Genomic DNA, 18569 nt, shown 5'->3' on the forward strand with positions numbered 1-18569 from the left:
GAGCAGCTGTCCAGGCTGCTTTCCCCGAAAAGCTTATCTACAAAGTAGGTACTAAGTATGGCTTTACATCTCATTGCTGTCATGTCAGGTTAGAAATACCTCTGTCCTGTTGTGCTTGTCATCATTCTGAATGCCAGGCAGGCACCAACTTTATGGATAAGGTGAAGTGGATGGAAGCAAATTATCATTCTGATTCAATACATACAAAGCATTCATCCATACTTGTCCATATACTAAAGTAGTTTCCAGGGACAGTAAGCTGCTGAGATGGTGGTTAGCGAGGCATAGCATGTGCCATATTGTCTCCTTGTCTGATGTTGGAGATCTACTGTACAACCACTGTCATGATTACTAAGCATGAACGGAATGCACATTTTTGCATTCAAAATACTACTACTCAATCACTTATAAAGTCTATAGAATAAGAAATGCATGATGAGAATTGCATTTTGCATGCAGTAAAATAAAGAATTTTATAGTTCAATTAGTCAGTATTAGAAAATAAGGACATTTCCAGGTACAAATGTATAAATCCCAGGACTGTTCCTGGAAAGTAGGTTGGAAAACAATTGGCAACTATGTCAGGGGGGATGTAGTTATGCGGCCGCCGATCTCAATCCCGACAGTGGAATCCCGGCAAGGGATTTAACATAGGTGTTAAAATACCGGCGCCTATGTTAATCCCGATGCCGGAGCGGCGAGGGACGCCAGCCCAAATGAAGGTAAGTCCGGGGTGGCCTTAGCGTTAGCCGCGTGGGGGGAGGGTTAGGATTAGGAGCTCTAGAGGGGTTAGCATTAGGTTTTGGGAGGGAGATTAGGGTCAGCCACCCCTAGGGGGGTGGGTTTGGGTTAGGCATCACCGCGGGGAGGTTAGGGCTAGGGTTAGGCACCCCCCTGGGAGGGTTAGGTTTAGGATGCGGGGAGGGGGAGGTTAGGTTTAGGAACCCCCGAGGGAATTAGGGAGTTTAGGGTTAGGCACCCCTAAGGGATGGTTAGGGTTAGTATATGTCAATATATTATCCTCTCAGGCTGACGCCGGCATTTCAATCCCGTTCCGTCAGGGGTGTATCTATAATAGGTGCATGGTCTGTGGTCCACTCCGGCTCCTGAGTCAAGGGGGTCCCATACCACCACCGCGAGGTGAAAATGCACACCGGCCCTCTCCTCTGATGAAACACATCTGATAATATACACTTCACTGACAGCATCTGTATATTTTAGATGTATTCCAAAGCCTGATCCCCTTTGCTGCTGAGGTTTTTCTCATTCCTGTGCTGATGCTATTTTTCGATGTTTGTATTGTCATATTCCAACATTAATATCACTGATTTTTTTTTAGCAGTACCCATGCAAGTTATACCTTGTTTTTTTTCATAAGACTCTGGGGTATATTTATCAAAGTTCGATTTTGATTTTTATGTGATTTTCCATTCTATTTTCATTCGATTTTGCTTTTGTAGATTTACTAAAGGCAAAATCAAATGTAAATCGAACATAAAACCGAATACTAGTCAAATCCCACTCAAAATCGAATATCGACAAAACATTGGTACTTTTACATAGAGTAACATAGAAACCCCTGACTTACTAATATTCAATTTTAAATCGAACATAAAATCCATAAAATAATAGACCTGCTTCATGCTGGTGATTTTAGCATGAGCAGGTGTGAATTAAACAGATGCATGCACAGATCAGTGATGGGCGGTACTTTCCAAATGACAGCTCAGCTGTGGCATTTCACTTAGAAATGCATGGGTTTATTGGCTGAGAGAAGAGGAGGCTTAGAGGACGGTACTTGTGTCCATGAGCTCGGATCTTTGCGTTTTTTGTTTTGTGAACATTGTAGGTGAGTGTGAGAGCAATAAAGTTCTATTGTCACGGTCTGTGAGTCTTGTCTTTATTTTAATATTTCTTTTGCAGGTGAACTGGAGGTACCATGGGCTTTTAATGCCCCGCATGCTGGTACTTGTGATTCTCCAAGTACCAGAATGTGGGGAGGCTTGTTACGACGACTAGTTCTTTTGTAAAAGACAATGCTATTTATTCTATTTTTGTACACAATTAACCTGACAACCACTGGTCAGGGGTGCCGGGGATAACCTAGGTCTGGGGTGCCCTTGAGAGGAGAAACCCCTTTATTGGAGGGGTCCCCATCTCCCCAGGGATCCCCGGCCTGGGCTGACTAGTGATCAGGTATAATGCTTTGACTGGGGGACCCAGTGAAAAGGTACACAGACTGCGGCATTACACTCCAGCTAAAAATAGTCTAGTGCTGGTTTGGGAAATTAAGGGGGTCCCCTACTCATAGTTCCCAATACTTCCAAAACCAGGACTGACTCACTGAGCCTGGTGCTGGTTGTTGAAAATACGGGGGAATGCTACGTCTTTTCCTCCCATATGTTAACAAGCAGGTCTGGCTCAGAAAAGGCAGTGCTGGTTGTGCATTTAGGGGGGGACCCCACCTCGTTTTTTTAAATTTTAACAATTTTTAAATTTTTTTGCTCACTGATCTGTGCATGTTTCTGTGTAACTGGCACCTGTTCATTAGGGTGGTCCACTTTAACATTGTCCAAAACAAAGATGCTTGAATCATGCCTCCACATAGACTATTTTTTGTCCATTATAATGTAGTAACTTTTTTTAGCTTTATACATTGTAGTTTAGTGGTCGCCCACAAATTTACTTTCTGGAAGCTGACACTTTTTATGGAGGGATTTACTAAAGGCCAAATCGAATGTCAAATCAAACAGGAATTTAAAATTAAATCAAATATCTGAAAAACATCGATGTTTTCACAAAGAGGACAATAGTATCCCTTCATTTACTAACATTCTGTTTGTAAATTGAATGAAAAAGGAACTCAAACTTGAACTGCAAATCCCCAAATTAATAAAAGAACTTCATACATTCGTTTTCACCATGATCAGTTTGATTTCACACAGATGCATGCATGTATCTTGACTGTAAAAAGCTTGTAAAGAGTTAATGTTTTTTAAAAAATGATGTGGGGTCCCCCCCTAAATACACAACCAGCCCCGGACTTTTCATAGCCAGTCCTGGTACTGGAATTATAGGGGAAAAATGCGTAGGGACACTATAATTGTATTTTTTTTAAGAACAATTGGAGTCTGGCATCACAAGGTTGCAACTTGCATTACTTTCTGGATCTTGTCCACTACTACGGTTAAGCCGAAAACCCACCCACACAAACAAGAAAAAAATATGACACTTTAATCGTTTTTTTTTTATTGAACACGATTGTAGTCGCTGTATCTTGTGCGCTAATGTGGTTAAGCCTAACACCCACGCACACACAGAAGAAAAAAATATATAAGACAGTGACACTTGTTTTTTTTTTTATTGAACGTGACTGTACTGTAGTCGCTGGATCCTGTGCGCTAATGTGGTTAAGCCTAACACCCACGCACACACAGAAGAAAACAATATATAAGACAGTGACACTTGTATTGCTCTTTTTCTTTAAGAACGACTGGAGTCGGGCAGCACAAGGTTGCAAGTGCAATGTGCTCTGCTGGCTGGCTCTTGTGCGCTACTGTGGTTAAGCCTAACACGCATGCACACACAGAAAAATATAAAAACTTAAAAAGACGTTTTTTTTTTTGGAGTCAAGAACTTGGGCCCAGAGATGGACACAGCACAAGCCCAGGACACAGCAGACTGGTGCACTGCTGATCCATTCTGGGCTGGTGCAGCTGAATGCGAATGTGTAAACCCGAAATTCTCCAATTCAATTAAAATTCCTATTCCTGGTGCTCAGGGTTGCAAATTGTCTGCGCGGGTTTGCGAATTGTCTGCCAAATGTGATGTGAATGAAGTGCATGAAAAAGTGGGGTGACCTTCCAGGACCCCAAAAAAGTGACAATTTAGGCCCTCATTCAGAGCCGTACGCTCTGAGCAGAGCGCACGCTCTGAATGAGGGCCGGGCTCCATTTTCATGGAGCGTCCTCCTGGACGCTCGTATAGCTGTGGGTCACCACCCACAGGCTATACGAGCGTGCATTTTGTTGGCCGCGATGGTCGTGACCATCGCGACCATCGAAATTGCGAGCCGGAGCCTGCGGTTGAGGTTTTCAACCGCAAGCTCCGGAGTGATTTTGGCTCTATCAGAGCCAAAATCACTCCCACTGACATCACTAGTGATGTCAGTGGGCCGGCTTCTTACGGGAGGCGTTCCCGTGGGAACGCCCCCGTCAGGGAGGCACGCCCCCGGCATGCCCACCAAAGGGGGCGTGCTGTCAATCAACATTGACAGCACGCCCCCTTTGATCGGACACAAGAGCGAAGGAAAGTCCTTCGCTCGTCGTGTCTGGCGCATGCGCACGACGGAGCTCCCTCCGTCGTGCACATGCTCAGTGCAGACCATCGACCCACTTGCGAGCGGACAGCCGCTCGCGAGTGGGTCTGAATCAGGCCCTTAGTTTGCAGAATCATACAGAAGATTGTTATACCCCTTTCAAACTAGCACCTAAAACCCTGGTTATTTCCAGCTTAACCCGGGTTGCTGCTAGGTGTAAAAGTAGCCAGGTTGGAATCCCAGGGCAAGTAACCCGGCAATCCAACCCGGGAAGCTTGCAGGGTTTAACATGGGAATGACCCGTGTAACCCTGCAGTGTCAACGGGTAACCCGGGTTGTCCGACTTGGATCCAGTTTACAGCATGGAGAGTTCAGTTTTTTCCGGTGCTTGGTGATTATACTAAGTGCTGGCAGACCAGTTTCACTGCACCCGTGTTCAGCGTGAACGGCGCCAACTCGGGAATAACCCGGGTCGGCTACGCAGTCTGAAGGGGACATTTCCCAAATCTGACTCGGTTTGGAACCTTGATCCAAATACCTGGTCAGACCTGGAAATGTAGTGTAAAAGGGACATTAATGAGCATAATGAAAGAACTGGAGCATTTTAGATGGTGACAAATGGATGATATGAGCATTTAAAAAAATAAAAAAGTAAAATAATTATAAAAAAGGACATTTTTTCTTTTACTTTCATACGAAAAAGGAAAAATGCAAAAAAAGATAAGAAAAAAGATGCTTTTGAGGTACTTTGAGGTGACTTTATAAAAAAATGTAAAAAAATTATTAAAAAAAAAATTAATACTGTAAAATTGGGGTGCATGAAAAGTTGATTTTGGGGTAATTTGAGGCAATTTTATTGGACTAGTTAAGCTAATTAAAAACTTCCAATAGCCTAATTATTTATTGGGGGGTGTCCAAGGGGTTCTGCACTGTGTCCCAACAGTTTTACCTTGAAATAAAGATTTATCCTACTATGGGGCATATTCAATTGCCGGCGAAATGTCCCGGACTTTTTGTCTGGTGCACTTTCCGTCTACGTCGCTGGTTTTTGGTCCGGAAAAGTATCGTGTACTGGAGCTTTTCTCCCTATTCAATTCCAAGGTGTCACGGCCAGGGTATTTCAGCATGACGCTAGGCGAGTGTTACCTGTGAGGTCATTGTGGCGCGGGCTGTCTGGTGGTGGAGCTGGTGTCTGGCGGGGGGCTTTGGCTGCACGCGTTGTTGTGCGGGCCTGTTGTCACCCTGCGCTGGTAAGGCCTGGCGGCGTCTCCATTCCGTTTGGCATGGGCGCTGCCATCTTGCCTTCTGGCCATGTGATGCGGCTGGCCAATCCTGGTGAGTCACATGTTCCCTCCAGTCAGTAACAGCACGGCATGGGGTATTTAGGAAGGGTCAGTGCCTTCCTTCTTTGCCAGTGCAACGTGTATCTCAGCCTAGCTGAGAGGGAGTTCTCTGTGCTTTCCTGTTCCTGTGAATCCGCTGTCTGCCAGTCTGCCTGTCAGCTCCTAGTTCCCACTGGACTACCCCGCTACCTCCATCACCCTTGCCCATACCTGAGTGCCTGAGCCTGCTGACATCCTGCACTTCAGTTCACTATCTGAAAATCTGGCTTGTTTATTTTCAGTTTCACTACCTGCACACCTGGACTGCTCTAATTGTTTCTACCTGGATATTAACCCTTTTGCTCCCACCACAGAACTCTTGTGCACATTTATATTTTCCTGGACTTTTATTTACTGCCACATTATATGTCCACTCGAGCACTTATTAAAAATCCTAGTTTTATTTACAAATCTGCTTCTGTGATCGCTCCTGCTACCACCCCGGGTCCACAAATAACCCAGAACGTAACAGTTTGCACTGGCCACATGGAGCCGGCCACGGATCAGGAGTCAGGAGTGGATTTGTTCAGGTGCATTTCTGGTCGATTAGAAAATCTGGAAAACATGCAGCATCAGATGGCTAAATTTCTGCAAGAGATGTCCAAGCGACAGGATAGTTTGCAAACTTCCTTTTCTACCCCTGAAATACCAGCAACTACATCCGCATCAGCGTCTGGGAATACAGGAGGCAGATCATCTCCCCGCTTACGTCTTCCTTTACCAAATAAATTTGACGGCAATCCTAAACTCTGCCGAGGATTCCTAAATCAGTGTGACATACATTTTACCCTGCAGCCTGACAACTTTCCAACTGCAAGAACTAAAGTGGCTTATATAGTCTCTCTGTTATCCGGCCAGGCCTTGGAATGGGCTTCCCCACTCTGGGAGCGCTCAGATCCACTGCTGGATAATTACGCAGGCTTTGTGTCATCCTTCAGGAGGATTTTCGATGAACCTGGGCGTACTGTATCAGCATCATCAAACATCATGACACTGAGGCAAGGGGTCCGTCCTGTCAGTCAATATGCCGTGCAATTTCAAATTTTAGCATCAGAGCTCAAATGGAATGAGGAAGCCCTCACCTCGGCCTTCTGGCATGGGTTGTCAGACCGACTAAAGGATGATCTAGTCACTCGAGAGGTTCCTACTAATCTGAACGACATGATTTCATTGTGTATCAAAGTTGACCTACGCTTCAGGGAACGTCAGGCTGAAAAAAACAGAACTGACCGGCAAAGGTCATTTACACCCTCCATTTCTACCCGTCCCATTCCTTCTCCCACTGAAGAGGAGCCTATGCAGGTGAATCATACACACCTCTCCAAAGAAGAACGGCAGAGAAGAATGCAAAAGAACCTCTGTCTGTACTGCGGAGAGTCTGGTCACCTGCTGATCTCCTGTCCCCGTAAACCGGGAAATGCCAAATCCTAATTGACCCTGGAGACATCAAGTTAGGAGTTATGAACCCGTCTCCAAAAATTAAAGATTTCACGATTACCCTAGCCTTGGATCTTAAACCCAAACCTGTCTTTGCTACTGCTCTAATCGACTCAGGAGCAGCCGGAAATTTCATAACGTCTAGTTTCATTGATAAATTTCAGATACCTTGTTTGACTCTCAACCATGCTATCTCTCTGACCTCGATAGACGGACGCCCTCTGACTAACGGGATAGTCACCAAAGAGACTCAACCTGTATTGGTCCGAATTGGGGCACTTCATTCTGAGTCCTTAAAATTCCTGGTGATATCAGAGGCCTCTCAAGAAATTGTTCTTGGTCTACCCTGGTTACGTAAACATAATCCCAGGATTGATTGGAGTTCTATGCAGATTCTGTCATGGGGTATGGACTGTCAGAAATCCTGTCTTCCAAAAATTCGACCTGTGAGAAAGACAGTTTCATTAGTTTCTTCTGCCATTCCCAAGGAATATCAGATGTTTGCCGACGTTTTTTCTGAACAACAAGCAAATATCTTACCCCCTCATAGGGAGTGGGACTGTCCAATTGAATTGATATCTGATAAGATGCCACCTCGTGGTCGTACCTATCCGCTGTCCTTGCCTGAGACTCAAGCCATGACCGAGTACATCCGGGACAACCTGGCAAAGGGGTTCATCCGCCCCTCTACTTCACCTGCCGGAGCTGGGTTTTTCTTCGTTGGCAAGAAGGACGGTGGTCTAAGACCATGTATCGATTATCGAGGCCTTAATGACATTACTGTAAAAAATCGATACCCTCTTCCCCTGATTACTGAGTTGTTTGATAGGGTCAAGGGCTCTGTCATTTTTTCTAAATTAGATCTAAGAGGGGCTTACAACCTCATTCGTATCCGAGCTGGAAGACCGCTTTTAATACCAGAGATGGACATTTCGAGTATTTGGTAATGCCTTTTGGATTATGTAACGCCCCTGCTGTCTTTCAAAGTTTCGTTAATGAGATTTTCCGGGATCTGTTATATGTTTCGGTTGTTGTCTATCTGGATGACATACTGATTTTTTCACCCTCTGTGGCTAAACATCAAGAACATGTTAAGGAGGTCCTGACCCGTTTGAGAGAAAACCACCTTTACTGCAAACTGGAGAAGTGCGTCTTTGGAGTGCCCAGTGTACCTTTTCTCGGCTATGTAATATCTGGCTCCAGTTTAGAAATGGACCCCAAGAAGGTACAAGCAATTCTGGATTGGACCCGACCTCAGACACTGAAGGCCATCCAGAGATTGTTGGGCTTCGCCAATTATTATAGACGCTTCATTAAGGGATTTTCTACCTGCTGGCTCCCATTACAGCCTTGACCTGCAAAGGTGCTAATCCTGCCCAATGGTCACCTGAGGCAGAGTCTGCCTTTCATCTTCTAAAACAGGCCTTCATCTCAGCACCAGTCCTTCGACAACCAGATCTGGACAGGCCTTTTTTGTTGGAAGTAGATGCATCATCTGAAGCTGTGGGAGCAGTCTTGTCTCAACGTTATGAGGACAACCGAGTCCATCCGTGTGGGTTCTTTTCTAAAATATTCTCTCCTGCCGAAAGGAACTACGCCATAGGTGAGCAAGAACTACTAGCTGTAAAGTTGGCGTTGAAGGAATGGAGATATTTGCTAGAAGGCGCCAAGTTTCCATTTACTGTATTTACGGACCATAGAAATCTCCTATTTCTCAAAAACCTCCAATGTGTGAGTCCTCGTTTGGCCAGTTGGGCAATATTCTTTGCCAGGTTTCAGTTCACCCTGACCTTTCGGTCTGGAGCACTTAATCAGAAGGCTGATGCCCTATCGAGATCTCTCCTCTGTGATGATCAATCTGAAAATCAAAGCAATACCCCTGTCTTGGAATCAAGAGTTTTCGCCGCATTACAACTTCAGCCTCCTACGGGAAAATCATTTGTGGCCCCGGAATTAAGGAAGCAGCTTCTCACTTGGGCACATTCCTCTCGCTTCGCAGGGCACTCAGGCACTCGGAAGACCTTGGAGTTCCTGAAAAGACACTATTGGTGGCCTTCTATGAAGGCAGACATAATGGAGTTTATCTCTTCCTGCTCCTCCTGTGCCCAGCATAAATCATCACGACAAGCTCCAGCTGGGGAATTGCTTCCATTACCTACTCCATCACGTCCATGGACGCATCTCTCCATGGATTTCGTCACAGACCTGCCAGTCTCTCAAGGTTTCAACACTATCTGGGTTGTAATAGACAGATTTTCTAAGATGGTCCACTATATACCGTTGAAGAAGTTACCTTCTGCCCCTGACCTGGCACAGTTGTTTGTCCAACACATATTTCGTCTACACGGCCTTCCTGCTGAAATTGTCTCTGACCGTGGTGTGCAGTTTACTGCAAAATTCTGGAGGGCTTTGTGTTCTGTTTTTCAAGTGAAGTTAAACTTTTCCACGGCCTACCATCCGCAAAGCAACGGCTCCACCGAGAGAGTTAATCAAGATCTAGAGACTTTCTTAAGAATTTTTATGTCATCTTCCCAGGACAATTGGGCTGCCTTGCTGCCGTGGGCTGAGTTTGCACATAATGCTTCCTACCACTCGTCAACTAACCAAACGCCATTTCAGGTTGTATATGGCCTTCATCCTCGTGTTCCCGAATTCCGAAGCCTGCCTGTTTTCGATGTTCCGGCCGTGGAGGACATGGTGCGGAATTTTGCTGCCATCTGGACTCAAGTACGGTCTGATTTGTTGAAGGCATCCTCTCGCTATAAGACCCAGGCCAATAAGAAGCGTAGAATAGTTCCACGCATGCAAGTTGGAAGCCAGGTCTGGTTATCCACCCGGAATCTTCGTCTGAGGGTTCCTTCTATGAAATTTGCACCACGCTTCATCGGTCCCTTCTCCATAACAGAAGTCATTAATCCAGTGGCCTATCGTCTACAGTTACCCCCATACCTAAAAATCCCTAATTCCTTCCATATTTCCTTATTGAAGCCCCTGGTCCTGAATAAATTCCATAGTGCTCTACCTGCTTCTCCTCGAGTCCAGACGGAGAGAGGAGTTGAGTTTGAGGTCGCCCAGATCTTGGACTCTCGTCTACTCAGAGGTCATCTACAGTATTTGCTGGACTGGAAAGGTTACGGTCCAGAGGAACGTTGCTGGACTGATGCTCGTGATGTCCACGCTCCCACGCTCATCGGGAGATTCCATTCTGCCCATCCGGAGAAGCCTGGTGAGTGTCCTGAGGCCACCCCAAAAGGGGGGGGGTACTGTCACGGCCAGGGTATTTCAGCATGACGCTAGGCGAGTGTTACCTGTGAGGTCATTGTGGCGCGGGCTGTCTGGTGGCGGAGCTGGTGTCTGGCGGGGGGCTTTGGCTGCACGCGTTGTTGTGCGGGCCTGTTGTCACTCTGCGCTGGTAAGGCCTGGCGGCGTCTCCATTCCGTTTGGCATGGGCGCTGCCATCTTGCCTTCTGGCCATGTGATGCGGCTGGCCAATCCTGGTGAGTCACATGTTCCCTCCAGCCAGTAACAGCACGGCATGGGGTATTTAGGAAGGGTCAGTGCCTTCCTTCTTTGCCAGTGCAACGTGTATCTCAGCCTAGCTGAGAGGGAGTTCTCTGTGCTTTCCTGTTCCTGTGAATCCGCTGTCTGCCAGTCTGCCTGTCAGCTCCTAGTTCCCACTGGACTACCCCGCTACCTCCATCACCCTTGCCCATACCTGAGTGCCTGAGCCTGCTGACATCCTGCACTTCAGTTCACTATCTGAAAACCTGGCTTGTTTATTTTCAGTTTCACTACCTGCACACCTGGACTGCTCTAATTGTTTCTACCTGGACATTAACCCTTTTGGTCCCACCACAGAACTCTTGTGCACATTTATATTTCCCTGGACTTTTATTTACTGCCACATTATATGTCCACTCGAGCACTTATTAAAAATCCTAGTTTTATTTACAAATCTGCTTCTGTGATCGCTCCTGCTACCACCCCGGGTCCACAAATAACCCAGAACGTAACACAAGGGATGCGAATACGGGACCTGGCGAAACTCAAACAGGCGAAAAGTGCTGTCAATTTTGGGGAAATCAGCCTGACACCCCCCAAAACATGCACTGACATAGGGGAACAGTATGGATACCCCCGAATAGCCCTGCTGAAGGTATTTGGGGCCCTTAAATGGTCTCATTAGGTGCTAAATAGTGTTTTTGCATAAGGGGTGAAGAATAGCATTTAGCATTGTTTATTCGACAGAATAACTAGACCCAGCAAATTTGGGGTACCTGAAAATGGGGACTAGCATATTTAAAAGTTGCTAAAGTGAATTTTAAAAAAACATGGAAAATCCACCTGCCGCAAACACCTGCAAAGTTAAAAAAACAGCTGGGGCATACTTGGGGACCCCCCTGGAGTATTTTTTGCTAGATTTTAAGTTTGTCCCCCAACTTTGCACTTTTCCGCCCCCAAAACGAAAGTACTTTTTTGGAGTGTTCTGAAGATTTTTTAAAACTTTTTTGGATGCAGTTTACCATTGGGGTACTGTCCTAACACTACATGGGGTTTACCGCAACTTAGAACCCCAAAACCCACAAACTGCACTTTATTTAGCCTCCATTCACAGGCGAATATTTTTCGCCTCTCTGAATGCATTAACTTTCCGCTTAGGTGAAAAGTCATTGCAATTGAATTGGGCGGAAAGTTTCCGACCAGGGAAATGACGTCACCGGCGATAACTTTTCGCCGAGAACGTTTTTTCACCTGCAATTGAAAACGGCCCTATCTCTCACCGTCAGGGAGGTGCAAACGGAAAAATGCAACTTTACTCTGACTGGTTCAATGCGAGTTTCTTTTTGGATTGCAAAATGAATTGGCAATGCAAATTTGCTGATTAAATGGCAACTCACACCTAATTGGATTGTCCCCTAAAAGCTTTTATGTCCATTTTAAGTATTTCCATTACTTTAAAACTCCTTACAGTAATAAAGTAATAAAGTGTTAATAAAGTAATAAAGTGCTATCTACCTGTTCTGTCAGCATGTGGCCAGGTATTATTGCCTTTGTACTTAGGGCCTGATTCAAACCCGCTCGCGAGTGCTCGCAAGCTGGTCCATGGTGGCCCAGTGCGCATGTGCACGACGGAGCCGGCTCCGTTGTGCGCATGCGCAAGACCCGGATAGCGACGGGCAAACCGCCGCTCTGGGTCTCGTAACAAAGGGGGCGTGCTGTCGATGTTGAGTGACAGCACGCCCCCTTTGGTGGGCGTGCCGGGGGCGTGGCTGGCCAGATGGAGGCGCTCCCATGGGAACGCCTACCGTCTGGGGCCGGCCCCACTGACATCACAAGTGATGTCAATGGGAGTGCTTTCGGCTCTCTTTAAGCCGAAAGCACTCCAGGGCTTGTGGCAACGAGACCCTACCACAAGGGTCTCGTCGCAAGCCCTATGGTCGCGATGGTCTTGACCATTGCGACCATCTTCCTGGCCGCTCGCTATAGCTGTGGGTGGTCACCCACAGCTATACGAGTGGCCAGGAGGCCGCTCCAAAAATCAAGAAGGACGGCCCTGATTCAGAGCGAGCGCTCTGTCAGAGCGTCCGGCTCTGAATCAGGGCCTTAATTCCACTGAAGGGTGTAACATGACTTTAAAAAGGCCCAGCATAGTTACACTAGTATACTGAACTATTTATACTGACTTAAAAATCCTGGATTAATGCACATGAACGCGCATCAACCCGGGATTTTTGTCGGTGTAAACGAATGAACACGGGTCCAGTGACTCAGGGATCCGGCACGGCTGGCTTGCAGGGTTGATTACGGGTGGTTCCAGTGTCACCCTGCAGTGTAAACGGCGCGACCAAAGTCACGATGACGCAGGTCACACCACGTGCCGCCCTATTGTCCGGCTTCAGTGGCGCTTGGAGATGACATCATCACCTCAAGCATCCACTGCCGGGCCGACCAGAACAGAGCAGAGCACCCCACCTGGCCTCCCTGCTTCCAGACTGCTGCAGAGTAAGTTAAGGGGATCGCGGGGGGGAGGTAGGGTAAGAAGATACAAGATAGCGCATCGATATGGAGGGCAATGCATCAATGGTCAGATGCATCAATAGCTGCAGCTGACATAGCTCTCATACATGCCTTCTCTCCCGGGAATTAACGGGAGGCACCCGATTTTTCGGGTAACCCCCCGCAACCCCGGAAGAGTAGGCATATCTCCCGCAACCCGCCCACTTCCTAGTGAATTGGGCAGGATGGGAAGATTTTACGGGGATTTTTCTGGTCCACAAGTAGGGGGCAGGGCTAAAATGATGTGAATTAGCCCCACCCCCTGCTTGCAGACCTGCAAATCGCGCCCTTTTTCCGGTGGTGGGGCGGGGCCTAATGATGTATAGAATCCGGCCCCGCCCCCCGAAGATGTCACAGAATCAACTCTCCTGGGCTTCTCCTGGGTAGGGCATTTAGAATGTCATTATGGTTGCTCTACTATCACAGCAGGGACAGCGCTGTCCCTTCTGTGGCTGCTGCCGGCTCCGGGGCTGCACGCGGGATCTTTTGATGCTTTCGTGATCCCAAGCATTCCCAGTGCAGCCGGCTGGAAGGTGAGACACAGCGCATCAGCACTAGGGTGATGCACTGTGTAATCAGGCAAGGATCGCTCTGGCAAATGAGATGTTCTTACATCTCATCGGTAGTGTTTCCTGCTTCGCCTCGGTAAAGAGGCGAAGCAGGAAGAGTTATAGCGGCATGACCAATGCCGCTATAATACATCTCCCCCTGAGTTTGTGAACCTCTGATGTAGAACATTCTATAAATTGATAGATAACGTGATTGGTTGCTATGAGTAACGCTGCAAATTTTCCTCCTCTAAATCTTTAACCGGTACGGACGGCACACAGAGAGGTCTATTTGGAGATAAATTGGATGTTGATAAAGTACCAACCAACCAGCTCCTGTCATTTTTCAAACACAGCCTGTGCCATGGCAGTTAGGAGCTGATTGTCTACTACTTTTATCACCGTTCACTTTATCTCCACCCAAGGCTTAGTGAATAGATCGCAGAGTGACAAGATGTAAATAAAATACGTTCAAAACAAAATTCACTTTGTTTTCAAACTTTTGCCCATCCCAAGATGGCGTCACCGACTCGTCACGTCACCCCCATCTTCCCCGGCGTCACGTGACACAAACATGCCTCCCTGTTCCAGCGCTCGGCCACGCCCCCATCCATCGGCTGTTGGCTCCGGATCCCCCCCCGTCAGTAAGTTCAGAGCTGCCCGAGCGCGGGGACCGAGAGGGGGAAGAGAGGAAGGAGCGCACCGGTCCGGACGCCCGCCCGCCCGCGCAGCTGTGGCCTCGGCTGCGAGCTGGCCCCGCCGGCGGTCAGACAGCGCCGCTCCCCTTCCCAGCAGGGAGGGTGGCTGAGCGGAGAGCGGGAGCATGCTGCGCCTCGTGTCGCTGAAGTTCGGCCGCCTGTGCCGCTACGTGAAGCTGCTGTTCGCGGCCAGCCTGCTGCTTCTGATGCTGCTGAACACGCACTCGCTGCTCGCCTCCTTCCAGCGCAACGAGCTGACCGAGCGCCGCTTCCTCAGCCTGAATAAGTGCCCGGCGTGCTTCGGCAGCAGCTGGTGCCGCAAGTTCATGAACGGGCAGCTGAGCTTCGAGGGCTGGGGCAGAGTGCGGCTGCTGGACTTCTTCAACGTCAAGAACGTGCACTTCGCCCAGTACGGGGAGCCCCGGGAGGGCAGCCGCCGCGTCGTGCTCAAGCGCCTGGGCTCCAACCAGGAGCTGGCCGAGCTGGACCAGCGCATCTGCAAGAGAGCCACCGGGCGGCCGCGCTGCGACCTCATCCAGGCCGTCTACAAGAGCAACTTCGCCCGCCTCAACGGGGACGTCCGGCTGCTCACCCCGGACGTGGTGGAGGGCTGGTCGGACCTGGTGCACTGCCCCTCGCAGCGGCTGCTGGACCGGCTGGTGCGGCGCTACGCTGAGACCAAGGACTCCGGCAGCTTCTTGCTCAAGAACCTGAAGGACACGGAGCGTATGCAGCTGCTGCTCACCCTGGCCTTCAACCCTGAGCCGCTGGTCCTGCAGGTGAGTGTCACAGCCTGCCTCTACCTGGGAGCCGTCAGTGAGGACCTGTTGCTTGATGAACGACAAGTCCCAGTATGCCCTGCCACCCTATGACTTGGCAGAGCATGCTGGAGCATGTAGTTATGCAACAGTGCTGCCTGGGCTGCATTCTGCACTCAGGATCCTACAGTAGGTGTGCCAGTATTTAGTATTGAGTAGTTTTGCCCAAGTGACCTGTAACTGCCCATAAGGTTTATGGTCATACTGCACAGGGTGCCCTGGGGTTATCATGTAGTGGTCATACTACACTTGGTGCTTGGGGTGTATAATATGGGGTAATAATCCACTCAGCCTGTAACTGTCCATTAACTTATGGTTTAATTGCACATGGTGACCATGATGTATCATGTTGGGGTATTAGGGTCTTCCACTGAGTGACCTGTAATGGTCACACTACACTTGGTGCCTGGGGTTGTACCATGTGAGGGTATTGGGGTTTTTCACTCAGCCATCCACCCAAGAAGCCGGTTTCTGCAACAAGTTCTTTGTTTTCCTAAAAAAAACAAAACAAAAAAAAATTATTTATATCAAGTATTTTAAAGTTCCCTGTGTATCACATCTTTGCTTACATGTTGGTGGCTTATGTGTATCAATGGTGGGTGTGTCAGTCTCACTGTATTATGAGATGCCTGATATGTTCTTATTGCCAATACCAGCACCTGAACATGCTTGCTTTAGTCTTTATACTGGACTGTAGAACACATATTTGTGCATTATTGCCACCAGTTTTATTACTATTTGCCTCACTGGCTCCCCAATTCCAGCTCCTTTGTTTCTGCCGTTAAAGACCCTGTTTATAAATTAGCACTCCTCAGTAGCAGTTATATTCTGTATTTTTGGCATTATCAGTGCTTGTGACACAGTCTTAATTTATTGTCAAAAGCTGAGGATTAGAATTTGTTGCTCCCTCTTGTAATGAGGAACTTAGTTGCATCGTCCTATTTAGTCCATTACTCTCGTCTTCTGTTAAGTACAGAAAGCAGATACATTGCAACATTTGTTAAGCATGGTATATTGACCATTAATCAATATGTGATTTAACACTGCCACAATAAGGGCATTTTGCTCTCAGGGATTCCTGTTGGTTGTGATTTCTAACAGTCAGTTGTTTGTTATTTTTAGTATGATGATCAAATAAGTTAAGTGTCTCTTATATTTCTCTTAAAATTGTAACCACATTCTGTTTCAGTTAAAGTTTATATTCTCCAGATGCTTATTTTCCATGTTATGTAGCTACATAGCGACGTTAAATTTCTGTTTTTAAAATATTTTTTTTTCTATTTTTAACATGAATTCATACAGTATGTGTAACTCAGTTGTATGAAGTGAATATTTGTGACACATGTATACTTTGTTTTGCCTTTAAGAAACACATTTAGTAACTCTTTGCATAGATGTGTTTGTATACAAACATCATATGTAGTGCTAAAAACACTACCCTCTTTTTGTGCAATAATTGCTCACTTTACTGATTGTGTTTGTTTTAACCCTGAAGGCTCAATCACACATGCTGTAAAAATGCATGAAAAGTAATGATAATTATAGCATCTTATAGTGACAGTTTAACGTGTTTTCCATGTTCCTATGACTCTATTGTATTTTTACCAATACAATCTATGGTGCTCGTATTGAGAAACAAGTTATATTATGTTCTAAAGCTTTAAACACAAAACTTCCATATTATAACACTGTGGTTGTTGCTAGCCAATTAGAAATCTTTTGTGTGTGTGTGTGTATATATATATATATATATATATATATATGTGTGTGTATAATATTATACATTTTTATTTTTTTTTAATTAAGTTTTTCAGGAAGGAGTGAGCAGCTGAAAATCCCTTCACAGTGTTTATCATTGCTGCCTTATTGTGCTTAGGTCCTGGTATGATTGTGATCAGGGATCCATTTTTGTGGAGTTTGTATGTTCACCCTGTATTTGCTTAAGTTTTCTCCCACAGTCCAAAAACATAGGTTAATTGGCTTCTGTCAAAACTGGCCTGTATGTGTTTTAGGGAATCTAGGCCATAAGCTCCATTCGGATCGAGGGCAGATGTGACATATTTATGCTTTCACTATATAGATCTTAATAATTTTAAAGTGTGAATGATCCCTGAAAGTCATTGCATAAAGCTTTTTTTTTTTTTTCTTCCAGTTCTAGCCATTTCTGATAGTGCTGCATCTTTTTACTTTTGTATAATTTATCTGTTTACAGTGATTTTTTTTTTCTTGTTTAGAAAAGCATATTCCTGGATGCTTTTACTATGCAAGATGTTTTTTGACCTTCAAAGCTTACAATCAAAATGCATGAATGAACAAGCCCGGTTGGTAATAGTAAGCGCAGTAGATGGCAGTACTGGGTCGCTTTTAGTTTTTCTATTTTTGTTATAAACTTTATGGAGCTAATAATTTGTAGAGACAAGCCTTAAACTATAGAGCACACTTTTGTTTTTGCAATGGGAAATTAGTCTGTTACAATGGCTCTGTCACTCAAAAAAGTTTATATATCCTTTACACATCTTTTCCTCGGCAACTACCCGTAACGCATTTATTTTATCCTAATTCCTTGGGATCCTGATTTTATACAGTCACATGTTTGTCCTGCACATAGAAAATAACTTGTTAACTGTTTTTGAAAACATAATTAACAAAAAAGTAATGTCCTTCCCTTATACTAGGATGAAGTTCAACTTGGAACCTTATAATCAAACCACGTACACATTTTGCTGTACCTGTGCCTACTATTGTTTTATTATTATTATTATTAATATTATTATTATTATTGTATTCCTTTGGAAATACTGCTAAAAGCTTGGCAGAAGCATCAAGTGAAACTAACACAATGACTAATGTCTGGCAGGCAAGTTTATTTAGCATAGGGATGTTAGTTTGATGAATGAATGTTATATCGCTGCATTATGCCACAGCGGAACAGAAACGCATGTAGAAATAACAAAAAATCTGCTGCATTTTGGAATTCCCTGCAGCTTTAGGATAAAACCATGTGCTGCACGGGAACAAAACATCCTGCACGGTGAGCCTATCTCTGCAAGAGTTCCCACAAATTCCCAATGGTACTGTCTGCTGCTGATCAGTCTCCATTTGTGGAGACGGCTAGTTAGAGCTTTTAGTAATAGCAGGATGCTTGATGTATTGTTTATAGAGAGTGGTTTCTGTATGTCAGCTGTGATCCATACACACTCCTGGTATGATTAAAAAAAAAAAAGCATATATATTAAATCACAACTTGCTATAGCTGCCAAATACCCTTTTCTAGTTGTTTTGCTCTCCTGATGATACGTTATGTTCTGCAT

At 45.9% G+C, this 18569-nt stretch overlaps 1 protein-coding gene across 1 annotated transcript in view; it reads left to right on the forward strand.

Annotated features, from left to right (window-relative positions):
- The first annotated feature begins 14345 nt into the window (after positions 1-14345).
- DIPK2A (divergent protein kinase domain 2A) overlaps positions 14346-18569 on the forward strand; it is a 66607-nt gene continuing 62383 nt past the window's right edge. Inside the window, exon 1 of the mRNA XM_088472035.1 lies at positions 14346-15219. Within this exon, the coding sequence (XP_088328161.1) occupies positions 14566-15219 (654 nt within the window). The 5' untranslated portion in view covers positions 14346-14565. The remainder of the gene's footprint in view (positions 15220-18569) is intronic.

This window comes from Taudactylus pleione, unplaced genomic scaffold, assembly GCF_031769625.1.
Source record: "Taudactylus pleione unplaced genomic scaffold, aTauple2 ptg000120l, whole genome shotgun sequence".
Taxonomy (NCBI): Eukaryota; Metazoa; Chordata; class Amphibia; order Anura; family Myobatrachidae; genus Taudactylus; species Taudactylus pleione.